We start from the raw sequence: 26,587 nt of genomic DNA on the forward strand, positions 1-26,587 counted from the left end.
ACTGGCCTCTGCCACACATGTGGCACAGGCACACTGGCTTCGTTTCTGCACGTGCCATGCAGGCATTTTCCTGCTGTATTCCACACAACACAGGCAGCCCAGCTTCCTTCTGCCACATGCACAGCATCAGTAGCACACCCTGCTCCTCCCTGCCTGCTATGTGTGCAGTGCATCCTCCCACTGCACTTCCCTACTCCCAGGAGTGAGGGCAGGGAGCAGAAGCTGCGGCAGGAGTGGGAGCTTGGAGGATCCTGGCTGCTGCTGCCGCATCAGAAGTGCTGAGGGGAGCAGTAGTTGAGCAGCAGCCTGTGGGTCACATGTTTAACCCCCTTGCAGGCCACAAACAACCCATGGGCCACAAGCTGGACTGCCCTGTGTTGAAAGAAAGAGGGATGGATATTTATCTAAGCTATAGCATAATTAGGATAGGACAGGGAGTAGGGGTGTGCAAAGCAGGCAGTATATGATTCAGATTTGGATTTGGCCTAATTCAGGGGACAGCGATTTGATTCTCTGATTCGGATCACTGTCTCAATTTGATTCTGATTTGGAGAATCAGCGATTCAGCTATAGACACAGCTTTATATGTTTTTTTCTACATATCTTGAGGTACCAGGCATGGCTAGTGAACACTGAGATGGTGAGGAAGATGGAGCATCCCACGGGAGCATGGCCCCCCCCCCCCGCCCCCCATGTGCTCGGCAGTGTACTTGGAAGTGGACCAAAAGTACTTCTGGTCCACTTCTGGGTCCACCGTCAAGCACGCGGGAGACCCACCCCATGCTCCCATGGAACGTCCCATACACCCCACCATCTCAGGATTCATGAGCCACGCCTCTTACCTCGAGGTATGTAGAAAAACATATGAAGCTGTGTCTATGGCCAAATTGTCGAATCTCTCTGAATCAAATCGGAGGCTTCCAATTCAATCTGGAGAAATTAATGGGTCTCCTGATTCAGTTCAGGTTCGGAGATTCGGCCACCAAATCAGGCCGAATCTCATCTGACTCGAATCAGCGACCAAAGCTTCGCACAGCCCTAGCAGGCAGGCCACCAGCTTTGAGTGCTGACTATGAGGGTGCCCCAGAATTCCCCCTGCTGGGAGTCTTTGCCATGGTATGGCACCTCCCAGCCATAGGAGCTGGTTAGGGCAGTGTTGCACCAAGGAATTCATCTGGGGGATGGAGAATGAGTGGAGCAAGTGGACTTGGGAACAGGACTAGGTCTCCTGGTGCTATCTTTCTAACCACTGGACCAGGGGGCTATGGAGGCAGGTCATCCAAAGGAGTTAATGTCAACCCCTGTTGCTGTGGCTGCCAGAGTTTACCCTGTGTCAGTACAGCCAGCACCCAGAAGGTAAATGCAGTTGTTGAACTTAGTGTTTTTGATCACTGCTGGTGATGAAAATTGGTGGCCATCAGTGATGGGGATTAAGCAGGAGCATTGTTCAGTGCATAGCTACTGGCTGTGCTGCCACAGTGATTTTCGCAGCCATGGCAAGAAGTCCTGTTGTATGGATCTGGTCGGCCAGCTGATTTGAGTTTTACTCCTCTGCACTAGATGATACTGTCCCTCCCTTTTTGCTGAATCTGTGTGCTGGGGATGTAAATAGAGGACAGCCAAAAGTGAAACTAAGTTAAAGCAGAACAATTTGTAAAATCTGATTTAATGATACTAAATATTCTCTGCATTGATTCGGTTAGTTTGCCTATGATGAAGGTGCCCTGAAACCTTTAAGAAGCTTAGGCAGACGAAACAGGCTCGATGAAAATAAAACTATATGTTCACATGACCTAATGTGTTTATTTTGCCTTGAGTCCCACATGAGCTGTTCTGTTTGGGAAGGAGCAAAGCTGCTTGATACTTAAAAAGAAATGGTACAAACGTTCAGTATTTGTAGTCAGCACGAACATTTATTTTCATTTATAGAAATGACTGCAGATGTGGTTACATGAAAATAACATTGGAAATGAATTTGTAGAGGAAAAAGGAGTCTGTTTAAAAACAACTTTACCCTTGATGCTATACGGATGCCATCAGCTTGCCGCATGTGAAACTCATGTTGGAAGTTGTAGGCCTGATACTGGGGCAAGTTCAGCTCTAGAGTACAGTTCACTGACTTCAGTGTTTATGGTGCCCACTCAAAATGTAAATATTGTTTATGAAACTACAATTGAGGTCATGTTCAATAATGGTGTGTGAATTCTTCCACAAAGACATCCAAGTTCCTTTTTGAAATGAAATAATTTTCATATCACATGAGAGTGAGGTTTCTCTTTCTTTTTTGGACCATGTTTAGAATTGGTGTGATACAATTCTTTCAAATGAGAACAGGCATTCCCACAAATTGCACTTGGTGCTCCAAGGAACAAGACCACTGTAGACATTTTAAAATACCTGGGAAGGCCTCCCTTAATTCTTTGGGGTCACATAGAACTTTTCCAAATTTTTAGCAATTTTTCTTATCTCTAAGTGACTTAAATACAGGATTTTCAACCTCCAGCTTCTCAGTACCTAATCCAAACAAGTCAATTCAAACATGCACTTACAAGAAGTCAGTAGAGCTAGTGGAATAGACCATTTCCAAACTTCTGTATAGCTTGGAGTTCTTCTCAGAAAATCTTTGCAGTTGGTTTCATCAATCCATTTCTGATAAATTATAGACTACTGATGCTCATTTATGCTTCAGAACGGTGAAGAATGTGCAGTGACCATAGCATGTCGATATTTTGAGGTAGTCCTTTATTTCTCTGGGTGGCAAGCCGAAATCTTAGTGCTTCATTGTACACATCTTTCAGAACAGATGCTTGAATAAAATTTGAGAAAAAATCTTGATACTTCTTTCTCTTTCCTTGAAATTCTTCACAAGCAAAAATATTCAATTCAACTCCCTTTTAGCAGGGTGCATTCATTTCTTTCGAAAACAATTGTTCATAGGAGTAAGCTCTTTAAAAATATTCTCATAAATTCAACGAAGAACTAGAATTTGGATGGTCTTGTAACTACTAATGGCTATCTTTTTTTCAGTAGACAGGTTGCCATGCCCATTCATAAAGTTTGACAGAATACTCTGAAACTTTTCCAAATTACTTTGAATTATTTCTGCAGTTTTCAGCTGACCATCTTGTTTCTTTGTGCTTTTGCAGGTGCTGGCCTTTGTACAGCATATTCATGCCTGTAAAAAAAAAAAAAAGTTTAATTCAGGGCTGTCTAACTGTTGGCCCAGGAGTGATTAATTTGCAGCCCCTAGGCTCTCTGGGTGCAGCACCTGTCATTGATCCAGCTGGGGAGCAGCCAGGGTCTCCAGGCTCCTCCTCCATCCTCTTGGGCTCCTACACAGCATGTTGCAGTGTGTGTATGCGGCGGGGGGTGGGAGGGTGCCCGTGTGGTATGCAGCAGGAGTCCTGTGGTTCACGTTGCAGCAGCCTTTGTGCTATGTGGCCCTCACTGCTGCAGCTCACAAGGTATGCGGCCCTCAGCCACTTAGAAGCTGCACAGCCCTGGTCTGAACAATAATAGACTGCCCCTGCTGAGTCCTTCTCACATGTGCAATGGAAACTAATGATTCCAGCAGCATGTGTAAGGTATTTCCTTGTTTAATTTTCCATGGAAAATTATTTGTTCATCATCTTTGTATCCTGACATAATTTTGGTAAAATCAAAACGAGAACTTGAAGTATTTTAAGGGTCAAGACACAATTCTTGGAGGTCTTTCAAAAACGTATAATGCAATATCTTCAGCAGCAAGGCCATGCAGTTAAGCTTGTCCAGTCACTGCCTCCTTGACTTTGCTATCAACAGAGCAGTATTAAATAGTGGACAAATTTTCTGCATGCACAGCATTTTTGTCACATCACATTTCAGGAAGGAGAACTTGACATCCTATTTTCTTAATACCTTCAGCAATACCTTTCCAAATTGTTTTCTTTTTAGCTCCAGGTACTTCATTCTGAATTCCAGTAGAAGTGTATTTCACATTTTTTGGAATGATTTTCAGATCATCATTGAATCTCATCCTACAGTAAACCTAGAGTAAGTTCATGAAAATTCCTGGTGAGAAACATCAAAATCCTTGACGTTTATTGTATCTTTATTTCTTATCAGAAGCAACTCATTTACCAACCGCAAAGTAGATAATTTTTACTAAGTTTTCTAAATAGTATCTGGTTTGGTAAAGCAGTACTTGGTTCTGTACTTGTAAAGCAAACTGAAAGAACCAGGTACTGTGGCACCAGAAAAAAAGGAAGTAATGATAACATCAATATTTAATGAATTAACTGATATAATAACATTATTCGGGGCGGGGGGGGGAGGGTTGTATGCCCCAAGTCTTGGAGCTCCCATTAAGGTAATGGATTGAAGACCTGGTTTAGGATTGATTGAGTAGATGGAGCTCTTGTAAAATTTTGTGCAGAATGAGAGTCTATCTCCTTGATTTGACAGACCATAGTGAAATACAGCAGAATGACATGAGAACATAAATGTGAAACAAACAACAAAATTATACCTGTATCTACCCTTTTCATTGCTTTCCAGTAAGCCAAGTCATTTTTGATAAAACCTTTGTCTTGACAAAGTGAATTTTTCCACTTGCAAAATCTAGATTTGATAAAACTGCTATCAACTTCCATTCCACCAGCATCGCCAACCTGTGTATATGTCCCACAAGAACAACAAGAGGCCCTATCAGCTTTAATGGAATATTTCAACCATATCTGGCTCCACTTTTCACTAAAACAGCACAACACATCTCCAGGATTTTTTTAAGGAAAATTAATTTTCCTTAAAAAGGAAGGTCACAAAAGCCTTGGACAAAGGTGTTGCAGTGGACATAGTCTTCCTGGACTTTAGGAAAGCCTTCGACACTGTCTCTCACCCCATCCTCATTAAAAAATTAGGCGTCTGTGTTGTCAATGCCTACACAGTCAGATGGGTTGCAAATTGGCTGGAGGGCCGCACCCAGAGAGTAGTGGTGAAGGGGTCATTTTTGACCTGGAAAGATGTGGGCAGTGGGGTTCCCCAGGGCTCGGTCCTTGGGCCCGCACTGTTCAATTTCTTCATCAGCGATTTGGACGAGGGGGTGAAAAACACCTTGTTCAAATTCTCAGATGACACTAAGATGTGGGGAGAAGTGAGCATGCTAGAAGAGAGGGACAGGCTACAACTAGATCTCGACAGGTTACAGAGGTGGGCGGATGAGAATAGGATGGGTTTCAATACGGACAAGTGCAAGGTGTTGCACTTGGGGAGGAAGAACCAGCAGCATACCTACAGGCTGGGGAACTCCCTTCTCATCAGCACAGAGGCAGAAAAGGATCTTGGAATCACTGTTGATTCCAAGATGAACATGGGCCGCCAATGTGGGGATGCGATCAGGAAGGCTAACCGCGCTTTGCCATGCATCCATAGTTGCATCACGAACAGGTCTAAGGAGGTGATCCTCCCCCGCTATGCGACATTGGTCAGGCCACAGCTGGAGTACTACGTCCAGGTCTGGGTGCTGCACTTCAGGAGGGATGTGGCCAGCATTGAGAGGGTCCAGAGGAGGGCCACTCACATGATCAGGGGGCAGCAGGGCAGGCCGTACGAGGAAAGGCTACGGGACCTGAACCTATTCAGCCTCCACAAAAGAAGGCTGAGAGGGGATCTGGTGGCCACCTATAAACTTGCCAAGGGGGACCAGCAGGCAGTGGGAGAGTCCCTGTTCCCCCGAACACTACCAGGGGTAACAAGGAACAACGGCCATAAGTTGATCGAGAGTAGATTCAGGCTAGATATCAGGAGGCATTACTTCACAGTCAGGGTGGCTAGGAGCTGTAACCAACTTCCAAGGGAAGTGGTGCTCACCCTTACCCTGGGGGTCTTCAAAAGGAGGCTAGACAGCCACTTAGCTGGGGTCATTTGACCCCAGCATCCTTTCCTGCCTATGGCAGGGAGTCGGACTAGATGATCTGCTCAGGTCCCTTCTGACCCTACCAACTATGAAACTATGAAACTATAATTGATTTGTGAGTTCCATAATCTTGTGATATCAATAATATTTCCTGTACATAATCTCACTGTATTCTGTATTACTTTCTAAAGCTTAATCAGGTGTCTTTGAGATGACAGAATCACAATTTTTTCCTTTTTTAAAACCATCTGTGACCCCTATTCCACCACATGTACAAGAAAGACCCAGGTGAGCAGGTGATCATGGTGTTGACATGGCATAGGGTAGTAGTGTGAGATTAATGTGGTAAATAAATGGTTGTTACTATGCAGTGTGCAAGTGGTGAAATTAAAGGTCTTCAAGGGAGATGAGGAGCAAGGAAACAAACCTGAATTACTGTGGCCCAAGGCAGTATGAGAACTCTGGAAGCACGTGGATGGCACTAATTAGGGCTGTGCGAAATTTCACCAAGTGTTTTGTTTCGAAGCTGTTTCAATGCGTTTCAAGCTTGAAACAGTGAAATTGAAATGAAACAAAAAGCATTGGAACAGCTTTGAAATGAAATGAGGGCACTTGAAATGTTTTGAAAGTTTTGAAATGTTTCAAGTTTTGAAGCAGCCCGGTGGTGGGAGGCAGGGGAGAGCCAGGGCTGTGCTCTGAGTTGCTCTGCAGCCCCATGGGGTTCAGCCCGGCATGGAGCACAGCCCTGGCTCTTCCTGCCCTGCTGCCAGGCTGCATTCTGTGGTGCTGGCGGAGCTGATCGGAGGACAGCACTGGCTCTGCCCACCTCCTGCCGCTGGGTTGTGCTCTGATCAGCTCTGTCAGCCCCATGGAGCACAGCCCAGTGGTGGGAGATGAGCAGAGCTGGCGCTGTGCTACAATTGGCTCTGCTAGCCCCATGGAGCGCAGCCCCAGCTCTGCCCACCTCCCACCAATGGGTTGCACTCCGTGGGTCTGGTGGAGCTGATCGGAGTACAGCACTGGCTCTGCCTGCATCCCATCGCTGGGCTGGGCTTCAGTTGGCTCTGCCAGCCCCCTGGAGCTCAGCCTGGCAGCAGGAGGCAGAGCGCAGCACCGTTTCTGCCCACCTCCCACCACTGGACTGCAATCCAATTGGCTCTGCCAGCCCCATGGAGCATAGCGCTGGCTCTGCCCACCTCCTGCCACAGGGCTGAGCTCCATGGGGATGGCAGAGCCGATTGAAGTGCAGCCCGGTGGCGAGAGGCAGGCAGAGCCAGTGCTGCATTCCACCTCCTGCTGCCAGGCTGAACTCTGTGGAGCCTGGCACTGGGGGGCGGGCTGTGCCCAGCATCGGTCCCAGGTGGCAGCAGCAGCCTCCTGTCATGTTGTCCAGTGCGCCCAGCACTGGACAACATTGCTACTGCTGGATCCTGAGCTTTCTCTCATCTGGCATGCAGAGCCAGGGGCTTGCACCCCTAGGAGGGCTGCTGGGCTGTGCCAGACTCCTCCCAGGGATGCGAGCCCATGGATTTGCATGTTGGATGAGGGGAGGCTGCTGCTGCTGCCTGGGACAGACGGCAGCAACAATTTTTTCTGGTGCTGACAGCAGCAGCCTCCTGTCATTTGGCACAGATCTGGGGGCCCGCACCCCCAGGACGAGTCCAGCAGAGCCCCGCAGCCCTCCCAGGGTGCAAACCCCCAGATCTGGACCGCAGATGACAGGAGGCTGCCACTGCCAGCAAATTTTACTTTCAAGACTTCAAGGTGCAGTTTCCAGGAAACCTCTGCACCTATCTCCTTGAAACTTGGTATGCTTCATGCCCTCAGAAGGGGCTACCATCCTTGCAACTTGCATCCAAATCAGGCAACAAATGACAACGTTTTATGCATTGTCATGATTCCCTATTATATCCTATGGATGAAACATTGAAACGAGTTGAAATAGCGAAACAGTATTGATGAAGCAAAATGGGACAGTGCTTCAAAACAAAACAACAAAATGAAACACTGTCCCTTTGAAACAGTGAAACAGATGTCAAAACGAAATGATGGTGTTTTGCACAGCCCTAGTATTAATGACACCAGGAGCCCCTTTATAGCTGTTCTGCTGAATGGCAGTAGCTGAAGCATACTATCTGCTCCACTGTTTGTCTGTTGGGATCAGGGAGGGGGATTATTTTCTTCCCTTTGAGGGGAATACTTCCAATCTTTACATCTGGCACTGCCTTCAGGACTCTTGAGGGGCTTTTTTAGTATTATGATATCTCTGCTCAAGGACCAATGCCTTTTGACAAGCCTCTGAGGATGCTTCCCTAACCTCCCAAATGTCAGGGTGAAGGAAGAGCAAAGCAAAGTACCTACACGTCTTAACAGTCCACAGTCTGGGGCGAAGGTGGTCCTCACAACCCTGTAGCCAGTCAGTCAAGGCATTCCCCTTTATCCTGCAGTAGTAAGGCATTCCCCTTTACACTTCTTCTGGGCTCTAGAGACATATTCCAGTTCTAGTCATCCATGCTCTCTTATATGTTCCTCGTATGAAAGGAACTCTCTCTCCTCCGTCTTCCTTTCCCCTCCAAACAAGCAGGAAGGGTATGGTCTCAGAACTCTCAGCATTCAACCAGTGTCACCACTGGACTATCTTGCATCCTGCATACCTCTCTGCAGGGGCCCTCTCTGTAGGCTCTTTCTTACCAGGATTATACATCTTTTATTATAAGACAGACCTAATGAAATTGCCACACTTTATTTAGCTGAAGCATGGTCAATAACATTCCTCTTGCCCCTGCTAGCTATCAGCATTGTGATCACTATGCTGTGGCCTTAGGCCTATAGTCACTCATCTGAGAAAACACAGATAAAGAAACTGGGAAAGAAAAACCTGGACTACATCTTATTTCTACTGAGAGGTTGGGGGGAGGGAAGGACATTTGTAGGGGTTGAAGTGCCCCGTACTGCTGCCCCTTTTTATGAGTCTGGCTCAAATGTATAATTAAAAAAATATTATATCACTAACCCCCCCCCGCCACATGTATCCAAGCACTTTTGACAGATTTCCATAGAAAACAGATTTATTTGTTTTTACTGAAGCTAGGCTAAGAAACATTAATAGTCCCAAAAATTGCACTAGAATACTTATCATACCTGCATTTCATCAGTGCCAGTTTAAACACGTTGCAAACAGAGAGAGTTGCTAGTTGTTTCATTTTTCAGATGCAGAAAGAGGTTTGGAGAGATTCTATTCTCTCTTCCTAGAGTTGGTCACTATGGTCTAGCAGATGCTGTAGCACAGTCAAGTGAAGTAAAGTATTCTATGCAAATAAAGGTAAAAGGTAGTGTGCTGTCCTTGAAATATTACCCACCCTGCCAGGCCAGGTTTATGCACCAAGTGAAATAGTGATAGATAGGACATGGTGCACCAGGAGTTATATTTAGTTTTATGTATATATTGGCCTGGTGAGCTGGAATCTACAAAGCAGTTCATGTTAATTATATTAAGTCTTATGGATAAATATCTATCTCCTGAAAGGGCACAAAAGGAAAAAGGCACTTAATTGAAATGACGGCCCCTTTGCACCAATCTAAGCTCACCGGGGGGCGGGGGAAGACTACTGCCAGGGGATGGGGGGACTACCGCCACTGCTGGCCCGCTGAGCAACACTTGCAAAGCCAGCAGGCCAAAGCACTTAAGGGAGCCCACCCCTGCCCCAGCCCTAGAGCGAGCTATGGGCAAGGCAAGGGCTCCCAAGGGGACACTTGCATGCCTGTACACAAATGCCAGGAGCTTGGGGAATAAACAGGAGGAACTTGTCCTCCTGCTTAACCCAAACAATTATGATGTCATAGGTATAACAGAGACCTGGTGGGACTCCACCCATGACTGGACCACGGGTATAGATGGCTATACTCTGTACAGGAGGGATTGAGTGGACAAAAGGGGTGGAGGTGTAGCTCTCTATGTCAAGGAGAGCTACACATCCCTACAAGCTGACATCGGCACCCAGCGTGGACTACTAGAGACCCACTGGGTTAAAATTCATGGTGAACACAGCACATGGGATACAATGGTGGGAGTCTACTACAGACCTCCTTCCCAGAATAAAGAGATTGACCAGGAGTTCACCAAGGAACTGGCTGAGGCTGCACACTCCCGGTCCTTGGTTATCATGGGAGACTTCAACTACCCGGACATCTTGTGGGAAGAGCGCTTGGCCAAATCTGAGTGGTTGCAAAGCTTCCTCTTGTACATGGATAACCTCTATCTGACACAAGAGGTCTATGGGCCAACGAGAGGTAAAGTGCTGCTCAACCTGGTACTGGCAACTGGGGATGACCTAATTTCATAACCTAAGGTTAGGAACAACCTAACCTGTTATGACCAGGTTACAAAACACCTGGACGCAGGAGTAGGGGTTGACGTTGTTTACTTAGACTTCAGGAAGGCCTTCGATACAGTATCGCACACCATACTGGTGAACAAGTTAAGAGGCTGTGACTTGGATGACTGCACGGTCCGGTGGGAGGCGAATTGGCTAGAGGGTCGTACCTAGAGAGTCATAGTGGATGGGTCGGTATCGACCTGGAAGGGTGTGGGCAGTCGGGTCCCACAGGGCTCGGTCCTTGGACCGATACTCTTCAATGTCTTCATCAGCGACTTGGACGAGGGAGTGAAGTGTACTCTGTCCAAGTTTGTGGATGATACAAAACTGTGGGGACAAGTGGACACACCGGAGGGCAGGGAACAGCTACAAGCAGACCTGGACAGGTTGGACAAGTGGGCAGAAAACAACAGAATGCAGTTCAACAAGGAGAAATGCAAAGTGCTGCACCTAGGGAGGAAAAATGTCCAGCATACCTACAGCCTAGGGAATGACCTTCTTGGTGGCATGGAAGCAGAAAGGGATCTTGGAGTCCTAGTGGACTCCAAGATGAACATGAGTCGGCAGTGTGACGAAGTCATCAGAAAAGCTAATGGCACTTTATCGTACATCAGCAGATGCATGACAAACAGAACCAAGGAGGTGATAATTCCTCTCTATCGGGCACTAGTCAGACCGCAGCTGGAATACTGTGTGCAGTTTTGGGCGCCGCAATTCAAGAGGGATGTGGATAACCTGGAGAGGGTCCAGAGAAGGGCCACTCGTATGGTTAAGGGCTTGCAGGCCAAGCCCTATGAGGAGAGACTAGGGCACCTGGACCTCTTCAGCCTCCGCAAGAGAAGGTTGAGAGGCGACCTTGTGGCTGCCTATAAGTTCATCATGGGGGGCAAATAGAAGGGAATTTGTGAGGTTTTACTCACCAAGGCGCCCCTGGGGTTTACAAGAAATAATGGCCACAAGCTAGCAGACAGCAGATTTAGATTGGACATTAGGAAGAACTTCTTCACAGTTCGAGTGGCCAAAGTCTGGAACGGGCTCCCAAGGGAGGTGGTGCTCTCCCCTACCCTGGGGGTCTTCAAGAGGAGGTTAGATAGGCATCTAGCTGGGGTCATCTAAACCCAGCACTCTTTCCTGCCTATGCAGGGGGTTGGACTCGATGATCTATTGAGGTCCCTTCTGACCCTAACATCTATGAATCTATGAATAATCAGTGACCTAACAATCAAAGGGAAGCTGGGTGACAGCGACCATGAGCTGATCACCTTCACTATCCACCAAAAAGCTGTCATGTTAGTCAGCAGTACAGAGGTCCTCGACTTCAGGAGGGCTGACTTTGACAAGCTCAGGAGACTTGTCGGTGAGGCCCTAAGGAACCACAACCCCAAGGGGAGGGGAGTCCAGGAAGAGTGGTTGCTCCTCAAGGGACCAATCCTAGATGCACAAGCTAAGGCTATTCCATCTTGGAGGAAAGGCAGCAAGAGGGCACAGCAGCCCCCTTGGCCCAACAAGGAACCGGTGGTCCTCCTGCATCTAAGAAGACAGACCTACAAAGGATGGAGGACAGGATCCACCTCCAAGGAGGAATATACTGCACTGGTCCAGACCTGCAGGGAGCAAACCAGGGAAGCCAAGGCTGTGATGAAACTCCAACTGGCTACAATTATCAAGGACAATAAAAAGTCCTTTTTTAGATATGTGGGGAGCTGGAGGAAAAGCAAGGGCAACATTGGACCCCTGCTAAACCAGAAGGTAGAACTGATAACCGAAGCCCAGGAAAAAGTCAACTTACTAAATGGATACTTTGCGTTGGTCTTTTACAAGTCCCATGGGACTCCCTGCCCATTATGGGACAGGGACGCCTGAGTGAGATTGGTTCCTTGCCCTCCATCAATACTGACCTCATGAAGGAACACCTTGAGAGGCTGGACATCTTCAAGTCAGCCGGCCCTGACAATTTACACCCCAGAGTACTCAAGGAGCTGGCCTGCATCATAGCTCAGCCCCTGGCATGGATCTTTGAGAGCTTGTGGCACTCTGGTGAAGTGCCTGATGATTGGAAGAAGGCCAATGTGGTGCCTATCTTCAAGAAAGGGAGGAAAGTGGATCCAGCAAACTACAGGCCCATCAGCCTGACCTCTATCCCAGGGAAGGTCTTAGAAAAGATTCTTAAAGAGGCCATTCTTAATGGACTGGCTGATGGCAACACCCTGAGGGATAGCCAGCACGAGTTTGTTGCAGGTAGGTCGTGCCCGACCAATCTCATTTCCTTTTACAACCAGGTGACCTATCACCTGGACAAGGGAGAAAAGATTGATGTCATATATCTTGACTTTAAAAAAGCCTTTGATCTGGTATCCCATGATCACCTTTTGGCAAAACTGGCCAACTGCGGCCTCAGGTCCACCATGATCCACTGGCTGGGGAATTGGCTCTGTGGTCGGACCCAGAGGGTGGTGGTTGATGGAAGTCAATCGTCATGGTGCCCTGTGACCAATGGGGTCCCTCAAGGCTCTGTCCTTGGACCTATTTTGTTCAACCTCTTCATTAATGATGTGGACACTGGAGTCAGAAGCGGACTGGCCAAGTTCTCTGATGATACCAAACTTTGGGGTAAAGCATCCATACCTGAGGACAGTGAGGTAATCCAGGCTGACCTTGACAGACTCAGGAAATGGGAGGATGAGAACCTGATGGTGTTTAACACCAAAAAATGCAAGTTTCTCTACCTTGGGAGGAAAAACCTGTAGCATGTCTATAGGCTCAGCAGTGCTATGCTGACTAGCACTATGGATGAGAGGGACTTAGGGGTCAAGATTGACCACAAGATGAACATGAGCCTTCAATGTGATACTTCACCTAGTAAAGCAAGCAAAATCCTGGCTTGCATCCATAGATGCTTCTCAAGCAAATCCCAGGACATCATTCTCCTGTTGTACTCAGCCTTGGTGAGGCCACAGCTGGAGTACTGTGTCCAATTTTGGGCTCCACAATTAAAAAAGGATGTGGAGAAGCTTGAGAGAGTCCAGAGGAGAGCCATGTGCATGATCAGAGGTCAGGAAAACAGACCTTATGACAAGAGGCTGAGAGCTATGGGACTCTTCAGCCTGGAAATGCGCAGGCTCAGGGGTGATCTGATGGCCACCTATAAGTTTATAAGGGGTGTTCACCAGGATCGGGGGAACGTTTGCTCACCAGAGTGCCCCAAGGGATGACAAGGTCAAATGGTTATAAATGTCTGCAAGACTGTTTCAGGCTGAGCCCCCAAGGTCTGGAATAGCCTGCCGCTGAAGGTGGCTCAAGCACCTACTTCGAATGCCTTAAAAAAACCCTGGATGTTTTTCTGGCTGGGATCCTATGACCCCAGCTGACTTCCTGCCCCTGGGGCAGGGGGCTGGACTTGATGATCTTCCAAGGTCCCTTCCAGCCCTAATGTCTATGAAATCTATTAAATCAATCAGATAGTGAGGGATTGTTTCTGCTCTTAACAGTTTGTAGTCTAAAGAGACAAGAGGTTTGAGGGAAAATAGGCGTAGAGATACCATGCTTTGCGCAAAGTCATCATCCAATAAAGCACTGGTAGCAGCAGATAGTACCCTCAGGTTCCCAATGTTCAAGGCCAGCACTCAACACACTGGACCACATTAACTTGCATATCAACAGTCTCTTAATATGTTAATTAATTTCTCCTGGAAACCAGAAACACAGTGCTAAGCACTTCCTTTACAGAATTCATGCCTCTTAATAATCAGAGGGTGCATCTACACATTCATTTGATCTAGGATCAGTTTACTTGTGAGTAAATTACTCACGAGTAAATTCTTCTGAGCAGGCGTCTACACATGCAGGGATGTGGGAGCAGATTTGCTGCTTCTAGATCAAAAACCTTTTGGAAATCTAGGTATATAATGTTGACCTTCTCTCCCATTTCCAGGTGGTAAGGGTCCTGTTCGTAGAAGGATATGAGATTGGTAAGACAAGATTTATCCACAACAAAGCCATGCTGACTGTTTTTCAGAATTTTACCCTCAATGAGTGTATCGCACATAGATTCTTTAATGAGTTTTTCCAGGATTTTCCCTGGGATGGAGGTTAGGCTGATTGGCCTATAGTTGCCCGGGTCCTCCCTCTTTCCCTTCTTGAAGATGAGCACAATGTTGGCCCTCTTCCAATCTGCAGGGATCACCTTTGTGTGCCACAATTTCTGAAAGAGTTTTGCCAGGGGTTGTGCAATGACCTCAGCCAGCTCCATCATCACTTTCGGGTGAAGTCCATCTGGTCCTGCTGTCTTATTAATGTCTGGCTTTTCTAGTTGGTTTTGCACCAGCTCAGCATCCACAGTGGGGAGGCTATCATTCCCATCATGGTCCCTGTGATCCGTATCTTGCTTGTCTTTCCCCTTGGTTTGGTGAAATACTGAAGCAAAGTGGGCATTCAAGAGTTCAGTTTTTTCCTGAGTGTCTGTTACCAGCTGTCCTGAGGTGTTAAGCAGTGGGCCCATGTTTCTATTTATTTTCCTTCTGCTCCCTACATACCTAAAGAGGGAGTTCTTATTGTCTTTGACTCCCTTGGCTAACTTAAACTCTGTTGCCTCCTTAGCTTTCTTAATCATTTCCCTACAAGCACGGGCCTTTGTTGTGTAGTCCTTCTAGCTTCCACTGTGTGCACGCCTCTTTTTTCTTTTTCAAGAGGACCGCAATATCTCTATTGAGCCAGGAGGGCTTGCCAGCCCTTCTGCTACCTTTCTTCTTCATGGGAACAGTTTTGTTTTGTGCTTCAAGGATTGTGTCCTTGAGGAAAAACCACTCTTCATGCACCCCATTTGCCTTCCATCCCTGGTCTCGCATTGACTCTCCTACTAATGCCTTGAGCCTGTTTAAGTCAGCATTTTTGAAGTCCAGGACTTCAAGCCTGCTAGTTGATTTATCTCAGGGTTTTTGACCGTCTTGTACTTATCCTCTAGCACTTTCAGGTGCGTTGTGGTATACAGTCCTTCTTGATTCAGCTCTCTTTTCCATAGTGCAACCAGTCCTGGGGCTGGTTTTGTTCAGTATCTTCATCAATGACCTGGAAGATGGGTTGATGACACCAGATGACACCAAGTGGAGGGGAGGGGGGAGTAATAAATACACTGGTGAGCAGGGCTAGGATTCATAGAGAGCTTGACAGATTGGAGGATTAGACTAAAAGAAATCTGATGAGGTTCAATAAGGACAAGTGCAAAGTCATAGAATCATAGAATCATAGAAGTAGGGTCGAAAGGGACCTTGTAGATCTTCAAGTCCGACCCCCTGCCTGGGCAGGAGGAAACTGGGCTCAAATGATCCCAGCCAGGTAGGCATCAAGCCTCTTCTTAAAGACCCCCAGGGTAGGAGCCAGCACCACTTCCCTTGGAAGTTGGTTCCAGATCCTAGCTGCCCTGACTGTGAAGTAGTTCTTACGGATATCTAATCTAAACCTACTCTCCAACAACTTGTGGCCGTTATTCCTTGTTATCCCGGGGGGCGCTAGGGGAAACAAGGTCTCCCCCAAACCCTTCTGGTCCCCCCTAGTGAGTATATAGACAGTCACAAGGTCCCCCCTCAGCCTTCTCTTGTGAAGGCTGAACAGGTTCAGGTCCTGTAGCCTCACCGTATAGGGTCTGCCTTGCTGTCCCTGGATCATGTGGGTGGCCCTCCTCTGGACCCTCTCGATGTTTTCCACATCCCTCTTGAAGTGGGGTGCCCAGAACAGGACACAGTACTCCAGCTGTTGCCCAACCAGTGTTGCGTAGAGGGGGAGGATCACCTCCTTGGCCCTACTTGAGATGCACCTGTGGATGCACGATAAGGTCCGGTTAGCCCTGCCGACCGTGACCTCGCATTGTCGGCCCATGTTCATCTTGGAGTCAATAATGACTCCAAGATCCCTTTCAGCCTCTGTGCTCTCAAGAAGGGAGTTTCCCATCTTATAAGTGTACTGCTGGTTACTACTGCCCAAGTGCAGCACCCTGCACTTGTTAGTATTGAAACGCATCCTGTTTTTGTTAGCCCACCCCTGCAACCTATCCAGGACTTGCTGCAGTCTTTCTCTCCCTGCTAGCGTGCCCACCTCACCCCAAATTTTGGTATCATCAGCAAATTTAAACAGGTTGCTTTTCACCCCGTTGTCCAAATCGCTGATAAAGAAATTGAACAGCGTGGGCCCAAGGACCGAGCCCTGGGGGACTCCGCTGCCCACTTCCCCCCAGGTCGAATATGATCCATCCACCACCACCCTCTAAGTACGACCCTTCAGCCAATTTGCAATCCATCTGACTGTGTAGGCATCAATGCCACACTCGCCTAGTTTTTTAATGAGGATGGGCTGGGAGACAGTGTCAAAGGCCTTGCTGAAGTCCAGAAAGACTACATCCACGGCAACACCTGCATCCAATGCTTTTGTGACCTGATCGTAAAAGGCAATCAGGTTGGTCTGACATGACTTGCCCCTAATGAAACCATGCTGGTTGCCCTTGAGCATCATCCCCAATGCCGGCCCATCACAGATGTGCTCCTTGATTACCTTCTCAAAGAGTTTCCCCAGGATTGAGGTAAGACTGACGGGCGTATAGTTGTCCTGGTCCTGCACTTAGGACAGAACAATCCCATGCACTGGTACAGGCTGAGGGCCAACTGGCTAAGCAGCATTTCTGCAGAAAAGGACCTGGGGGTTATAGTGGACAATAAGCTGAATATGAGCCAACAGCGTGTCCTTGTTGCGAAGAAAGCTAATGGCATACTGGGCTGCATTAGTAGGAGCATTGCCAGAAGATTGAGGGAAGTGATTATTCCTCTATTTTTGGCAGTGGTGAGGCCACATCTGGAGCACAGTGTTCAGTTTTGCACCCTCCCTCCCCACCCCCACCCCCAATACAAAAAAGATGTGGACAAATTGGAGAGAGGCCAGCAGAGGGCAACAGTAATGGTTAGGGGGCTGGGGCACATGACTTATGAAGAGAGGCTGAGGGAACTGGGTTTATTTAGTCTGGAGAAGAGAAGACTGAGGGGGGATTTAAATACCAGCTTTCAACTACCTGAAGCGGGGTTCCAAAAAGGATGGAGCTAGACTGTTTTCAGGAGTGGTACATGACAGAACAAGGTCCAATTGCATTAAGTTGCAGCAAGGGAGGTTTAGTTTAGGTATTAGGAAAAACTTTCTCACTTAGAGAGTAGTAAAGCAGTGGAACAGGTTACCCAGAGAGGTGGTGGAATTTCCATCCTTAGAGGTTTTTAAGGCCCGGGTAGACAAAGTCTTGGCTGGAAGGATATAGTTGGGGCTGGTCCTGCTTTGAGCATGGGGTTGGAGTAGATGGCCTTCTGAGGTTCCTTCCAACCCTCATTTTCTATGATTCTACGAACTGTGCAGATTCCAATGCTAAGGGAATTCCACTGCTACCAGTCAAGACACCAGGGGCTGCATTGAGCTCTGTCAGGCTGCTCTACTAGTCTGGAAAAGAGGCAGATTTTGTTTCAAGGCTTTTGAATGGCTAACGAGGTTGAGATGCACCTTGTAGGCTAAGTGAATCAGGGACATACAAACTTTCATGAGCAAGATTATTTAATCATATGCGCCAGCTAGCATCTTCATCAGTTAGCATCTGCTGAGGCGAAGTCTTGCTCATGAAAGCTTGGACATCTCTGATTCAGTTAGTCTATAAGGTGCATCACCCTGCCTTCTGCCTGACTTCAGACTAATATGGCTAACTACTTCTCTCTACTGATAAATAAAAATGTGAAAAATGTCTTGTTATAATTTTCTGGTAATATTGCTGTGTGTTTTGTTTTCCTATAAATTTTATTTAAAAGATATGAAATGTTTACAAGTACTATCAAACTCATCACAAGCACATTTCATTTTAACCCCCCTGAAGCAAACAAAGAACAACCCCTACCCTGAAACAAAGAAGATAGTTGGGTCAGAAGCTGCTAAGAAGTTCATTGCTGCTATTGATTTTAAGTGGAACATGCTCAGACACTGTACTGATGGTCAGAAATTAAAATCTTAAAACAGACAGATTATTTAAAAAAGACATCAAATACCCAATGAATGCAGCTTGCCTTGTCTCCTTTAAATTGCAAGTATTTAAGAGACATGCTTCAATTTTGGACTGCATCTGACGTTTTTTTTTGCAGTGCAAAGGGCTGGTCTCGTACTAAAGGGCTGGAAAATGTTTTTAGGGGAAAAAAAAACCCTCTGAGTGCAGTGTCTAGGCTAGATTTCCAGAGGAAGTTGAGGCCTCCAGCTCTACACAGGAAGCAATCTTAGAGCAGGCCTTAAATGCCAGATTCCAGGCAGAGTTTAACTAACCACTGACAGCTCTGTAAACAAACCAGGGACAAAAAGAGAACAGCTTTCCCTTTTCTGGTAGTCATTTTTGGTTTGGGGGCTGCAGGGGAATTCTGTAATACTCGGCTTGATGGGATATAAACCAAGGCTGAAAAGGCTTTGTATATGAAGAAGTATAAAGGGGAAATATTTCATGGACTAAATCATCAAAAAAGGTATGGCATGGTTAAAATACATGGATTAAACTACAGAAAATATCACTATGGTTCCTTAAGTAGGATTTATACGTAACTTGGATCCTTCTGGGTGGTATTTAAAAGCTCTGGCTTCTTTTCTTGCTCTTTTTCTCTTTTTTTAGGGTTAACCTTTCCAGAATGTCTTTTTATCTGTGCAGATAGGGAAAACAAGAAATCTGTTGTGTAGCATTTTACTGTTTCCAGTAAAATTTGAAGTAAAAAAAGAGAGTTACAATCTTGCTGAATTCTTGCTATTGTTTGCAGGAAAAGACCTGTGACATTACGAACAGCTAGACTGCGGCTAGCAGATATATACAGTACTTAGTTTAATGTATGTTGATTTAATTTTAAGTAGGAAACTAAACTCAGGAATGGGCTGTGTTTATCCTACTAGGCATTTCATTAATCTTGTTTATCTCAGCAATACTGTGGAAGTTACATGTCTTGATAGAAAAAGAAAATAGTTGCAGTGGAGTTTAAAAAGCAAAACAAAACTGATTTAGCTCAGTTGGGTAAATGCACCCATTGTATTCTGTGTAATTTGTCCACTCTCCTCCTTTTAGATTTGGATCTTTTCGGAGCTTCAAGAGTTTGAGCAGGCACCATGGATGACTTTGAACGCCGCAGGGAACTCAGGAGGCAAAAGCGTGAGGAAATGCGCCTTGAAGCAGAGAGGTAAGGTGCTGCACTGCCAAAAGGTGATGGGGGGGTTGATCGTTTAAAAAAAAATTATTAGCAGTGGCTGGAAGATTCTTATCTAAATATCTAAGAGTGGGACAATGTTTACTGAAGAGACCTCGCAAATGGCAAGTTTGGGAAAAAAATGGCAATAGATCCTGTTTCTATGAGGGAGGGTAAAAGTGAATGGAAGCTGAGTACCTTACTCCCTTCGGTTTTTTGGAAAAGGCTAGGCTTTAACTATTGTGTCTTACTGTAAGCACTGAAAGTGTAGTATGGCAAGGTGCAATTTTTCATAGTTTTGATAGGAATGGGGCAAGTGGTTAATTTTCAGATGTCATATGTTTGCTATCATGTTGGAGTAAATGTGCCAGTGTTTCAGAATAGAGCCCAAACTAGGAGGTTTCAAATGTACGTGGAAACACTTGAATTACTCATTATGGCAGATCAGCAAATTGTGGGCCAAAATACTTACACTTCCTTGCAAATTATGTTTATAATTGGTTTGCATCCCTTTTGTGTAAATTACAAGCGCCACACCAAATTAAAATCCATGCAAATAAGAACAGAAGTTTGATCCTAAAAGTTAGTATTGTTAGCTTGGGCATGGTGACAAGATTTTATTAAGGAACAGCTTTAATGTATTGGGTCTGAGATTGCTATACCTCCTCTGCTGTTTTAGACCAGTGAAATTATATTGATTTGAGAGTTTCTCCTGATTTACACTGCAAGGAAGGCATCCGACCCATTATATTAAAAAAAGAAAAATCCTTCTTCATTATTCAGATTATTTCAATTGATAAAAACTGCAGTAACGAAAAAATATAATTTACTCCTCACCAAGCTCTCTTTCTTTCCCCGCCCCCTCATTTATTTTGGCTTGTATACTGAAAACATCAGGGTCAATTTTACTTTTGTTTCTAGTCATTTTCATACTCAGTTTCTCATGTATTGGGAAAAATGCTGCAGTATTTGGGTTTCAGACCATGCAGGGGGAAATGTACTTCTTTTCAAAATGAAATATATGAAAAAAAATCAGGGGATGTAATATAGGGTCTTTATTTTCTATATCTATTTTTAAATAAAGTTTTGCCTATGTATTTTTTTTAAACTGCGAGTATCTAGGAGAAGAACCCAAATAGATTAGACCTGTGTCACGGCGGGGTCCTCGCGGAGGTCCGTGATCTCCTTGAGGTTCCTCGCTTCGTGTACAGGCCGGCCCAAGGCACCCTCTATTCTCGCCCGCCACGTCTTTGATGTTTATATGATAGGGAGGCTGCCTTGTGTCTTCCCTGGGCACGGCTACTCGGGACCTCTGTCCCCGCAGTTCTTCCGGACCCCCTGGGGGTCTCCCGATATGGTGGGTGTTCCCCGGACACCCTAGCCTTATGGGCTATGCGTGGCTCCTACCTCCCCTGATACCACGCCCCAAGCCTCGCAGATGTAATAGAAGTTGTTGGGTCTGTCTCTCTCGTGCCCAGCCTCTTGCTGGAACTTTTGTCTTGCCCACTCTGGGCCTCCCCTGCCGGTGTGGTTCCACTCAGGGACTCTCTAGCGGGCCTCCGGTCCTATGGGCCAACCGCACGGGCACCCTCCCTGACCCTGGCTCACCGTGCTGCTACTCCCTGTCTTCTCGGGGCAACCGCAGCGCCCTGCCTCAGTCTGAGGGGTGTTGCCGCACTAGCCTGCGGCCAGGCTCGCTATGCCCGTCTCGGGCTCCTCGATATGGCCCCTCTAGGGCTCCTCAGTAATGGCGCTCCCCCCTCTTTGGGGCTCGCCGTGCCCACACTGGGCTACTCAATAACGTACAATGGCGCTCCTCCTCTTTGGGGTTCGCCGTGCCCACACTGGGCTACTCAATAATACCGCCCTTTTCCTAGGGGCGGGGTCTATGTTCCCCCCTACACGCAATCCAGGGTCTAGGTCCCAGTCCGCAACCTACGGGTTGCGCCCGCGACCCACTGGCCGCGCTCCTCGGCGCCAGCTGCTCACGCCCTGGCGTGTGAGCTGTGCCTTCCCTGGTGCTATGCAGATAATGTGCCCTCTTGGCGCTAGGGCACCCCACACTCTCTGGGGTCCCTGTGATTGAGGCCTCCTCCAACCCCTACAGCCTCACCCAAGCCTCCGGGTGTAATATACAGAGCCTAAAGCCCCCTGGCTAAACCATAGTGCCCATCCTCTCAGGGCTATCACGAGCTGTACTTGCAAGTCATGTTCCTTTCCACATCTCAGCTGAGAGAGCTTCTGGCTCCTGGCAGAGAACTGCCAGCCTGGCCTCAGCCCTGAGCTTTATAAGGGCCAGGCCCTGCCCCCTACAGGCAGCTGGCTCCGCTTGGTTGCTCCGGCAACCCGCAGCTGCGCTCATTACCTGAGCAAGCCTCAGCTGGGCTCATTATGTCAGGCCAGGGCGCGCTCACTCGCTCCCTGGTAGTTTCTCCACTCCAGGAGTAGGGGCACCGAGGTGCCCTGCGACAACCTGCTAGATGCCTTTATTTATTGTTGCTCTAATAGCAAACTGCTCTACTTCAGAATAGTATATCTGTCTGACATTAGTGTAGAAAACAGTTCTGAAAAGTTGCAAAGCCATGTGCAGATAATTAAATCCAGTGTGGCCAACCTGGAATGAAATTGCAAAAGTTGGCACTGCAATTGCCAGCCTTTTTATCAGTCTCAACAAGGAGGCCAAAGATTGAATGCAACCATGAAGAATGACTACCTGCTCACCCCATATCCCCCTTAGGCCTGCCTTACTTAATTTTGGTTGAATGGTGTAAAAGAATCTTGAATAGCTGATGCCAATGCTGGACTGTTTGACTAAGTAGAGGACTTTTTGTCTCCAGACTATGCAGCTGGTACTTCTTACCACATAGTTAATTTAGAAAGAAATTAGATTAAAATGGTGTGTTTGTTGCAGTTGCTGATGTTCATTTAAGTACCAGTCACACTTGCTGATTGGAAGAGGCCTGCTGTTATCTGAAGCCTCAGAATATTCAGATTTCTCACATGGTGAAGCAGTTCGCAGTTCTGGTGAGCATCCATTTATTCCATGTGCAACCATTTTACCAGTTTTTAACAGCCTGGTATAATGAGCACATGTGGTATTTATCTTCTTTTTATATGAAAGGAAAGATGGACATTGCTGCTAATAATCTACTCTCCAACCCTGTATTCTAGTAAAGGATCGTGGATAGTGTAGTTTGAGAGGCACTTCCTCTACTAAGGAAAACTAGAATGCGTATTTCCATAAGAAGACATTCTAAATATTATTAGGAAAACTCCCACCCATACTGGGGTTGTCAATATGGAGTTGCCTGGACATCATGGATGCAGCTTGACTATGTCAATGCAGAAATCAGCTGGAACCTGTGTTGGGGCATCAGAAATCAGGAGTTGGCAGGTAGCTACTATGAAGTTTGCAGTCTCTGTGTTCATGCATAATGGATGCTAACTTCATGGGGACAAGCCCAGTGACCATTTGTCAGGGAATATAGATCCATTACAGGGACTATACACCCTAACTGGGACATTCCTGGCGGATAGATCTGCCATCCAAGGGGAATAGGTATTTACTTGTCATGAATAGAGGTTGTTGCATCAGTGAAATTACACCTCGCTCTATGATGCCTCCTCCTTCAAAGGAATGCTTTTGCCCTTGAACAATTTACTTGCCCCCTTGTAGGAATTTTTGTTGGTATTACTGTGGTAGCCTCTTTGAATGAGGTAAATAAGATCCATGAAAGCATGTCTTGGAGTAATGAGGCTCATTTCCATGTACCATACCCCTTTCAGGAGCTTCAATAATTTTTACTGCCAAATTACTGCAGAATCACTGCATATCTTTTCCCACACAAATGAGCACTTGTAGCAATAAGCTGGAGCATGCAAAATCTTGCAGCACTCTCTATGGTACTGCCAACCTCAAGTTGAAAATCATGAGTCAAGCCCCTTAAAAATTATAAGGCTGCTCTCAAAACCTTAAGATCTTAAAAATAATGTCTTGGGTTCTTGTTTGCTTTCCATTTTTTAGGCTTTAGGGGTTACATTGTCAAAATCTTTTCTGCAACCACAAAGCCTAAAAACTGAGATTCGGCCCGAAGCTGAGATTCTCATGACAGTGTGCAACCAGGGTTTCCAGAGAAGGTCCTAATGTTGTGAGAAGCAAGAGCAAATTGTGTTAAGAGCTGCCAACTCTGTTACTTAGTCCCATTAAAATCCTGACTGAGGGCTGCAGCGTTGGCACAATCATTAGTGAATAAGTGGTTAAGTATTCATATTAGTCCCTTCCTGGGAATAATTTTTTAAAGTCTTGTGACTCCCTTCTACTTTAGAATCATACCACAAAGGTCCTTGCATATGTAACTATAACAGTGGTTTTTTTTTATTTATTATTGCCTTATCTTGAAAAAAAATCTTCATTTTTATTAAGTGAAGTTAGCATTGTGATGGCATTAGGGACTAAATGACTACTTTTATGGTAGGAAATTGACCCTGCTGGGTAATTTTAGCAGTGTCCTGTCAATGGAACTGAGCCCTGTTCTAAAGCAACTGTCTCTAGGTTTGAGATTGTAGGGCCCACTGAATGCATCCTGTAGAGTTTCTTGTACCTTCTTCCGAAGTCTCCTGTGTTGGCAACTGTCAAAGACAGGACAGAGGAATAGATGAACCATTAAAGCTGGCAGTTCCTCTGTCCCTATGAACATTTAGTTTATCTATTAGAAGTGTCAACTGAGGGTAAGTATACACTTGTGATAAAGACAGCTGTACAGAAGGATACTACAAACTGGACTGAAACCAAGTGATTTCATACTTGCCAACCGTACAGTTGTTATATCGTACAATGATATACCGCAGTTTATTGCTATGAACCAGTGACTCAGAGATAAGGGTATCTATACCCCATTTCAGCCCATATTGTTCATCCTATGTAAGTAACTCTGTGCTATCCTTTTAACAACATGAAAAAGCCATATGTGTGTGTTCCCTGAGCATGTGGTTAATTTTCAGAATACCATATGGAGCAAACTCAGTCCAGCTGCTTTTCAGGGTTGAAGAGGATAGAGGCAACCATGTCTCATGACAGGGCAAGGAGATGGCCAGGCCTGCAGTGACTTAGTTGCTGCATGTAGCCCTGACAGGATGAATATACTTAGGAGTGACATGGGGAAGCTGGCTTTCCTCTTCAAACACTAGGAGAGTGATTCTCCATTGGCCTGTATATTGTGCAGTCCTTTGCATCAGTGTGAAGTGAGCTTAAAATACACTAAAACCAAGCACTTCTCTTTTGCAGTCACTTCTGACTTTATTGTTTCATTCTGCTGCTGTTTTAGAAGTGTGGTTGTCACAGATAATCAGAGCCAACAGGTGCACGCTAGCCAGTGACACCATATGCAACAGAATGGAAGCTGTATCCTGCATTTAAATGTCCATGGGACAGGCTGATGATAAGATAAGGTCCAAGGTCCTAATCCATAGCCTGTTGAAGTTAGTGAGAATCTTTCTGTTGATTTCATTGGGTTTTGTTTGGAGTTCTAACTGAGCTATCCAAGGTGGATGATTTGTGTGACAGTGGCAGTGGCAGCCTCGAATGAACTCTCCACCTTTCCAGACACAGGGCACATGTTGTGCCTCAATAGGTGTTGGTACAAAAATGGGTTACAGAAATATGTGGCAGGAAAACCCTCCACACACATATCTGAAGTGCAGTGGGCCAATAAAGCTACAAATTAGATACTAACAAACAAACAAACAAAAAGTGAAGGGGAGGGGGATAAATCTTTAGCTGATTAACTTGGAATCTCTTCGTTGTCTCTGCATGTACATAGATTTAAGACAACTGAGTAGCTTACCCAATTAACACTTTTGAAAAGCCCCCTTGAAATCAAGTCACCTTCAAAATGCAGAGTACTGCTTTGGGTATTAGGTGCCTTCTGTCAGAAAGTGAGACATTCTCTTTCAAAAATGTTTTGTGACTTTGATGCTGGTGGAAATAACAATATAATAACTCACACTAGAGTCATACATAGATTCATAGATTCATAGATGTTAGGGTTGGAAGGGACCTCAATAGATCATCGAGTCCGACCCCCTGCATAAGCAGGAAAGAGTGCTGGGTCTAGATGACCCCAGCTAGATGCATATCCAACCTCCTCTTGAAGACCCCCAGGGTAGGGGAGAGCACCACCTCCCTTGGGAGCCCGTTCCAGACCTTGGCCACTCAAACTGTGAAGAAGTTCTTCCTAATGTCCAATCTAAATCTGCTCTCTGCTAGCTTGTGGCCATTATTTCTTGTAACCCCCGGGGGCGCCTTGGTGAATAAATACTCACCAATTCCCTTCGGTGCCCCCGTGATGAACTTATAGGCAGCCACAAGGTCACCTCTCAACCTTCTCTTGTGGAGGCTGAAAAGATCCAGTTTCTCTAGTCTCTCCTCGTAGGACTTGGTCTGCAGGCCCTTAACCATACGAGTGGCCCTTCTCTGGACTCTCTCCAGGTTATCCGCATCCCTCTTGAATTGCGGCGCCCAGAATTGCACGCAGTACTCCAACTGCGGTCTGACCAGCGCCCGATAGAGGGGAAGTATCACCTCCTTGGTTCTGTTCATCGTGCATCTGCTGATGCACGATAAAGTGCCATTAGCTTTTCTGATGACTTCGTCACACTGATGACTCATGTTCATCTTGGAGTCCACTAGGACTCCAAGATCCCTTTCCACTTCCGTGCTACCCAGCAGGTCATTCCCTAGGCTGTAGGTGTGCTGGACATTCTTCCTCCCTAGGTGCAGCACTTTGCATTTCTCCTTGTTGAACTGCATTCTGTTGTTTTCTGCCCACTTGTCCAACCTGTCCAGGTCTGCCTGCAGCTGTTCCCTGCCCTCCGGCATGTCCACATCTCCCCATAGCTTTGTGTCATCTGCAAACTTGGACAGAGTACATTTCACTCCCTCGTCCAAGTCACTGATGAAGACAGTAAAGAGTATCGGTCCAAGGACCGAGCCCTGCGGGACCCCACTGCCCACACCCTTCCAGGTCGAAACTGACCCATCCACCACGACTCTCTGGGTGCGACCCTCCAGCCAATTCGCCACCCACCGGACTGTGTAG

At 46.4% G+C, this 26,587-nt stretch overlaps 1 protein-coding gene across 7 annotated transcripts in view; it reads left to right on the forward strand.

Moving 5' to 3' along the window:
* The window catches only part of CALD1 (caldesmon 1), a 367,827-nt gene that overhangs the window by 201,579 nt on the left and 139,661 nt on the right, over positions 1-26,587 (forward strand). For 6 of the 7 annotated variants that reach the window (XM_059726536.1, XM_019489435.2, XM_014609318.3 and 3 more), the window contains one exon: positions 19,373-19,484. In XM_059726536.1, coding sequence (XP_059582519.1) covers positions 19,414-19,484 — 71 coding nt within the window. In that variant the 5' untranslated portion in view covers positions 19,373-19,413. Of the gene's footprint in view, positions 1-18,509; positions 18,789-19,372; positions 19,485-26,587 lie in introns of those variants that run through there. The other variant, XM_006263110.4, reaches the window with a different exon arrangement.

This window comes from Alligator mississippiensis, chromosome 4 (genome assembly GCF_030867095.1).
Source record: "Alligator mississippiensis isolate rAllMis1 chromosome 4, rAllMis1, whole genome shotgun sequence".
Taxonomy (NCBI): Eukaryota; Metazoa; Chordata; order Crocodylia; family Alligatoridae; genus Alligator; species Alligator mississippiensis.